The sequence below is a fragment of the Grampus griseus genome, assembly GCF_964374135.1.
Source record: "Grampus griseus genome assembly, chromosome: 10".
Classification (NCBI taxonomy): Eukaryota; Metazoa; Chordata; class Mammalia; order Artiodactyla; family Delphinidae; genus Grampus; species Grampus griseus.
Window position 1 is genome coordinate 102699169 of NC_139004.1, and position 7802 is coordinate 102706970.

Consider the following 7802-nt stretch of genomic DNA (forward strand, 5'->3'; position numbering starts at 1 on the left):
GGGCGGGCCCTGAGGAGGGACCCCAGAGGCCCCTGACACTCCCACCAGTCTCTGTCGACACTTTCGCTGTAGGGCCTCAGAGGACACTAGTCCAAACCCCTTGCAGGAGGGGACGTCACCTCGGCATGCAGCCCCCGAACTCCACAGCACCCTTTATGGGGCGCTTCCCTTCCCCTCGGTAATGGGGAAGCTCTCCCCCCTCGGGGCCCCGTGGCAGTGAGGAGCTGGGGTCTGCCCCTCCCCGTGAGTCCTACTGGGTGGCCCCCCAGCCCGTCTCCATCCCAGCTGCCTCCTGCTGCCCACCCGAGAGGCCTCAGGCTGAGCACAGGACCTGCGGGCAGAGCAGGGCAGGGAACCTGCTGAGGGGCTCCGGAAGCATCGGCGGGGCGGCCAGAGGAAGTCCTTCTGAGGGAGGCCAGTGGAGGTCAGCATGAGCCTCAGGCAGGGCGGGGGGAGGCCGCGTGGGTCAGGGGGAAGCCTCTGTGGGGTGCTCAGGCACCTCAACACCCTGGATCCCGTGTCTCAGCTTGTTGTAACCACCCACGCACCATCCTGATTACATTGTCGTCACCAATATCACATCCCCCCATTACTACCATCACCACAGCATCCAGCATCCCTGCATCCACCCTCATCCCCCCACGGTTACCCTCATCGCCACCACCACCACCACTGCCATCAGCACCACCACGACGGTCCCCACCTGAACCAGCATCACCATCACATCACTATCGTCACACCACCACTTCCACCACCACCACCACCACAACCCAACTCTGACATCACCTCCATCACCTCAACCAGCATCACCGTTACCGTGGCCACCATTATGCCCATCGTTACCAGCACCATCACCGTCACCACCACTTCCATCCGCACTGCCACCATCCCACCTCTGACATCACCTCCATCACCACCTCCTTCCCCACCACCATCATCACCATCACCACTAACTGCCTCATTCTATCCCTGTCGTCACCGTCACACCGCCATCTCCACCACAGCCAGGGTCTGTATTACCATGACCACCAGCATCCTCATCCTTTCCATCCCCACCATCACCGCTGCCACCTTAACCTCAACAAATGTCCCAGTTAGCACGACCACCGTTTCTACATCATGACCAAACCATTATTATCACCACCACCTGCATCACCCCCGTTTCCACGGCAACCACCTCATCACCTTCCTCATCATCGCCACCATCATCTCCTCTATCACCACCACCACCACCCCCTCCAACATCATGCTGACATCACACCATCACCACTGCCTGTGTCGTCACCACCATCACCATGCCCACCTCCACCACTACTACCAACTTCATCTGAGCCACTGTCACCATGACCATGTGTACGGTTACTGACTGTGTAACAGGTACAAGGACATTTAACACAAGTTTCCACAACCACTGGGTGACCTGAGGGCATAAAGATCCGGGAAGCAAGTCGTCACTGATGGTCTCGGTCTTCGGCTCCAAAGTGGTGGATCTCAAGAGCTTGCCTGGAAGCTGCTAGAATCTCATGATATTCTGGGGAGCTCCCTCTGAATATCTCAGCCTGCAGCCCTGAAGCAGGGGTTCTCAGAGGGTCACCTAGAAGGCGCTGCAAACCTCTGGGTTTTCATCTGCCTGCAACTGCCTCTTTCTTTTCCACTTTCCAAATCTCATGTCTCTGCAGACTAAGCCGGAGCCGCATGGGTAAGGGATCCTCCAGGGTGTGGAGGAGACCACAGCAGAGGGCGGCGGTGATTCTGAGTTAGCAAGAGACCATCGAGAACGCCACGTCTGCGGTGCCGTCACCACCACCCTCGGCACTCTTGCTCCGGCTCGGCGTCACTCCTGCCCCATGTCACTCCCACTAACACCAGCACCCCAACCGTCCGCACCATCACCACTCCCACCAGGAGCAACGCCACCCCCGCTTCCACCAGGGCCACCGCTGCCACCACGCCGTACTCACCCGCAGCGCACCGTAGCTGCCCATTCTCTCTTCCAAGAGGACTGTGCCTCTCTGGGTGTTGTCCGGGATGTGCAGAACCTTCCTGAAGGAGTGCCATCCCCATTCCACCGACACTGGCCTTGACCACGTGATGTAAGGCAGAGTGACGTTCGTTACGTCCCAAGAGAAGTTCTAAGAGGCATCCCACACATCTACCAGCTCTTACAGGCAGCCTCTCCGCCACGAGAGCTGCTCCCGAAGCCTGGGATCCGGGAGGGGAAGACGCGCCTGGGAGCCCTGGAGCCGCCCCAGCGGTGCTGACAAGTGAAGTGGGCGAGAACTGAGTGTCGGTCCCAAGCCTCTGAGCTGTGGCAGGGGTCCCGACCAGCACCACCACTGCCACAGCACAACAAGAGCTCCCCTAGCAGCCATTTCCATCCCCTCCCGTCACCTCCGCCATCTCCGTCAACAGCACCTCTACGGTCTCCGGTCCCTCTGTTACGTCGCCTCCTTTGTGGTCATAACCACCACCTCCACGAGTGGCTGTCTCCGCCGCAAGCAGGGCTACTGTCCCCACCAACACCCTCACCACCAGGGTCGCCGCCACCTCCACCAGCACCATCCCAGGTTCCGTCCTGCCGTCACCACGGCTCCACACCCCTCCGTTGCCCCCATCACCCCTGCTGCCGTACGGACGCCTCATCAGTCACCGCGGACGCCCCACCTCGTCACTCTCCCCTCGGCTGCCACAGTCAACCAGAGCACCGCTGCCGCGGAGAACCGCGTGTGTGGCCATCTTTCCTCAGCACCAGTGGACGAGCCTGGCGAGACCAGGTTCTAGCTATAGTGAGAGAAACATAGTTACAAACACACAGAACTATTTCCACCTGCAGCCGCGCCCAGTGGAGTGATTCTGCCATTCCTTCCCTCTACCAAGCGATGTGTGAGGTGTGTCAGCACGCGTGGGCGGATGGACCAGGGACGGAGGGCAAATCGCGCTTTTGGCCAGGGCTGTGCGGGTGACAGCATTTGTCATCTAGGACAAAGCGTCTCCAGAGTCTGCTTCGTACCTCCCAGCACGTGGGGCTGGTTAGAACACGCTGTCCCCTGCCAGGTGCCTGGAGCCCAGCAGCCATGAGTACTGACGGAAAAGAAAAAGAGGGAGAATAACGGAAACGGATGAAGACGAGAAAAAGGAGAAAGAGGAAGGGAGGAAGGAGGGGGAGAAGCGAGAGGAAAGCTATCTCAGTTCAGACGCTAAGTGCCTCACCGCAGGGCAGCGTGTTTTCCATCTCACCTTGGGGGGGGATGAGGTGAAAGGACGAACAGGTGTTAATCAGGCTTGTTAATTGCTGTTTCTAAATATACTCCAAGAACAGAACAAGAATTAAAGACACAGGAACACCTGGGAACAGCTGGGTGCCCCGCACGCGCCGCTAGTTTTCTAGGGCTACCACGGCGAACTGCCACAGACTGGGCCACTTGAAACAACAGAAATCCAACCCTGCACAGTTCTGGAGGCCGGGGGCCCCCAGTCAAGGTACCATCAGGGCTGCACTCCCTCCGGAGGCCCCGGGGGAGGCCCTGCCCCCCCGGTGTCGGGTGGGGGGCGGCTTCTGCGTTCCCGGCGCTGCTTGCCTCCGGTCTCTGCCTCCCACTCCATGCCCCCGCTCCGGTCTCTGCCTCCCACTCCATGCCCCCGCTCCGGTCTCTGCCTCCCACTCCATGCCCCCGCTCCGGTCTCTGCCTCCCACTCCATGCCCCCGCTCCGGTCTCTGCCTCCCACTCCATGCCCCCGCTCCGGTCTCTGCCTCCCACTCCATGCCCCCGCTCCGGTCTCTGCCTCCCACTCCATGCCCCCGCTCCGGTCTCTGCCTCCCACTCCATGCCCCCGCTCCGGTCTCTGCCTCCCACTCCATGCCCCCGCTCCGGTCTCTGCCTCCCACTCCATGCCCCCGCTCCGGTCTCTGCCTCCCACTCCATGCCCCCGCTCCGGTCTCTGCCTCCCACTCCATGCCCCCGCTCCGGTCTCTGCCTCCCACTCCATGCCCCCGCTCCGGTCTCTGCCTCCCACTCCATGCCCCCGCTCCGGTCTCTGCCTCCCACTCCATGCCCCCGCTCCGGTCTCTGCCTCCCACTCCATGCCCCCGCTCCGGTCTCTGCCTCCCACTCCATGCCCCCGCTCCGGTCTCTGCCTCCCACTCCATGCCCCCGCTCCCAGTGCGTGTCTGTCTCTTCTAAGGACTACTTGCCATTGGATCTAGGACCCACCCAGATCATCCAGGGCCAGCTCATCTCGAGATCCCTACTTTAACTGTATCAGTAGAGACCATGTTTCCTGATAAGAGCACATTCACAAGTTCTATGATTTGGGCAGGGACCTGTCTTCGGGGGGCCACCACTATACTCATTACCAACGCCGCCTATTTTTGTCACCAGGCTTGAGTGGAATGCCTCTTCCAATGTGCTGCCCACCTTGGCCTCAGACAGCCCTGGGTTTGCATCTCCCTCTCTCTCACTGACTTGCTGTGTGACCTTGAGTCTGATGCCGCATGTCTCTGAGCCTTATTCATTCAACAAACGTGTACTGATTGCCAAGCACCGTCCTAGACACTGAGGAACACCCCTGCCTCTGTGGGGCTCATCTCAGAGGATCTGATGGGATCACGGGGCACAAGCAGAATGAACTGAGGCCCCGAGCCCACCCCGCTCGGTCCCCCACTTCAGGCCCCTCACTCCGCGCCAACCACCCAGCCGTTGGGCTAAGTGGACACACCCCAGGAGCCCTCACTCCCCTCCCTGACCCCTGGCCCGTGGCCCACCTCGCCCAGCTCCTGCGGCTGGTCCTGCCTCTGCCCCCAGGGCTCAGCCGGCAGCTGAGGCTCGGCCTCCTGGGCAGGGAAACACCCCGCCCAGGGCTGATGTCACAAAGGGCCAGCCAGCTCTGCCTCTGCGGGGCCTGGTGGCCGGGTCCCAGCGGCAGTGCCCTCCCCTCCCCCTGCCCCTCTAGCGGAGGTGCTGGTACTATGAAACGGTAACCTGCCCTGGAGCCAGCAGACTCCAGCCAGGCCCCCGTCGAGGGACCCAGGCCGCCGCTGCCGCCCGCGCCCACCGGCCGCCCGGGCCCCAGGCCCGCGTCTCCTCACCGCCCCGGCCCTCGGCATGCCTAACTACTACGAGGTGCTGGGGGTGCAGGCTAGCGCCTCCCAGGAGGACATCAAGAAGGCCTACCGCAAGCTGGCCTTGTGCTGGCACCCCGACAAGAACCCTGACAACGAGGAGGCCGAGAAGTTGTTCAAGCAGGTGTCCGAGGCCTACGAGGTCCTGTCCGACTCCAAGAAGCGCTTGGTGTGCGACCGCGCGGGCTGCGACAGCTGGCGGGCCGGCACCCGCCACAGCAGCCCCTTCGACAGCGGCTACAGCCTTCGCAACCCCCAGGACATCTTCCGCGAGTTCTTCGGAGGCCTGGACCCCTTCTCCTTCGGCTTCTGCGACAGCCGGCTCGGCAGCGAGCACGCGGGCCGGGGCCACGGGCTGCGCGGCGCCCTCTCGGCCGGCTTCGGCGAGTTCCCGGCCTTCGTGGAGGCTTTCTCAGCCTTGAACACCCTGGGCCGCAGCGGGGGCGGCGCCAGCCGTGCCACCTTCTCGTCTGCATCCTTCGCCGGCTCTGGCTCGGGCAGCTCGGGCTTCAAGTCGGTGATGTCGTCCACCAAGATGGTCAACGGACACAAGGTCACCACCAAGCGCATCGTGGAGAACGGGCAGGAGTGCGTGGAGGTGGAGGAGGACGGGCGGCTCAAGTCCGTGACCGTCAATGGCAAGGAGCAGCTCAAACGGCCGGACAGCAAGTAGGCTCCGCCCACTGCCTGTGCCCACCGCCTGGGCGATGCTTAATAAACATGCCGAGCGGGTTCACGGAGACAGCTGCCCGCTTGGTGGGGGGCGGGCAGCCTGGGCGCACCCGCGAGGCCCGGGGACGTGCCCAGCGCCTGGCGCAGGCTGACTTCGCGAGGGCGCCGTTCAGGCTCGGGGTTAGGAGCTCCCTGCGCCTGCGCCTGCGCCTGCGTCCTCGGGTCGTGAGCGTCCTGACCAGCGCCTGGCCCACCCAGCCCGCGGCTCCACGCCCACCAGCCCGCGAGGGTGCTCCGCCCACCGCCACGCCTGGCTTCAGGGGCTCCCGCGGCTCTGAGCATAGACCTCAGGCTTTGTCCTCACCACCGGGCGCCGGGGGCCTGGCCACTGCCCACCCTCCCGGACCCTCACCCCCTGAGCCCGGCCACACCGGCCTCCCCTCCGGTCCTCCCCGGCACCAAATGCCTTGTGGCCTCTGGGCCTTTGCATGGCCGTGCTCCCTGGTGAAGGCCTCATGTCTCCCTTCCCAAGGAGGCCTTCCCAGAACCACCAGCTCGGCTTTCTCACGGCCCCTCCCTGCGTCTCCCTGCCCTTCCGCCTCGTCTGCGTGACTACCTGAGAGCCGTGTGCCTCCGCAGCCCTAACTGCAGGTCCCGGGAGCAGGGCCTGTGCCCGCCTCGTTCTTTGCTGTGTCCCCAGGGTCTAGAGCAGTGCCTGGCAGTGAGGGGCAGGGCACAGATTTGTTGGAGGAAAGAATGCTCTTGCGTGTGGTGTGTGTATGTGTGTGTGAAGCGTTGGCAGGCTGGCAAGTCCCCGTTCCTTGGGGGCTGGAGCGGAGCCAGAAAAGGAGGTGATTCCAGGTTTGGGGGTTCCAGGCTGATTAGTCACGGCGTCCCTGGTTCCCAGGAAGAAAGGAGTGTGGGCCTGGCCAGGAAAGGTGCCGGGAATGCCACCTGGGCTGGCACATGCTCTGACTCTGTTCACCTATGCATCTCAGCTCCAAGCCCAGTGGCTGGCGTGGAGTAGGTGTCTAATAAATGATGTGACATGAAAGAAGGTGGGAGCGCACTGTTTCAGGGAATAGCAAGAACCTGGGGGCATGCTCAGAGGACAAAGCCTGGGAGCTCACGACGGGAGGAGACACTGGGAGGCCGTGAACCTCGCGGGGAGGGTGTGGCCTGGTCACGGACAGACCCGGGGAGGCGGTCATCCCCATTTCCAGATGCAGAGCCGGATGACCAGCAGCCGTGGTGGGGGCCGAAAGCCTAGAGGTGGGCCTGGGTGCTGTTCTCCAACGGAAGCCTCCACAGGAAGGCACGGGGCATCTCCCTAAGGTCTCTAGGGGTTTGCAAGGCCACGTGGGTGCTGCAGGTGCCCTGGCCAGGAGGACACAGCAGACGACCTGCTGCACCTCCAGGCTCAGGCCCCCTGGGTCCGGCCTCCCGGAGCCCCTGGGACAGGCCGGCAGCTGGATGTCCCTTAACCGTGTTACGAGGGGGGCAGGAGAGCCCCGTGGCGTACAGAAGGTGGAGCCCCAGCTCCCAGTCCTGCGGTGGGACTAACTTCATCAAAGCCCCCACCACAGCATTAACCACCTGACCTCTGCCCCTGCCGACCTGCTAATTTCACCAATTACTGGCCAAGCACGGCTGCGTCAAGTGGGCCTGCTTAGCCCCGACAGCTGCTGGGCAAATCCAATTATGGTCCAGCAGCCCGGGCGGTCGCACGGTCCCGGGGCTGGTGTGCAACAGAGATCTGGGTGCTTGCAAGGCACGGGTGTTCATGGACACCCCAAGGACCCCAGGACCGGGCTCACCTTCGGCCCCTGCCCCTTCTCCAAGCTTCGCACCTGAAGGCGGTGTCTTCCCCCTGAGGCACAGGCCGATCGTGGCATTCCCCTGCTCCGGTCCCCCGTGTCGACCGAGCATGGCAGCTGCCGGGCCCGGCTAAGCGGGCGACATGGCCCTCTCTGCATCCTTGTCTCGACCCTTAGCCCCATTTGACAGATGA

At 63.1% G+C, this 7802-nt stretch overlaps 1 protein-coding gene across 1 annotated transcript; it reads left to right on the forward strand.

The window, feature by feature from the left end:
- Positions 1–5102: 5102 nt before the first annotated feature.
- Positions 5103–5792, forward strand: DNAJB8 (DnaJ heat shock protein family (Hsp40) member B8; the record flags this gene model as incomplete). The annotated part of the gene is made up of 1 exon (XM_082664015.1): positions 5103–5792. The coding sequence occupies one exon, from the start codon at positions 5103–5105 to the stop codon at positions 5790–5792; it is 690 nt and encodes a 229-aa protein (XP_082520141.1).
- Between the last annotated feature and the right edge of the window lie 2010 nt (positions 5793–7802).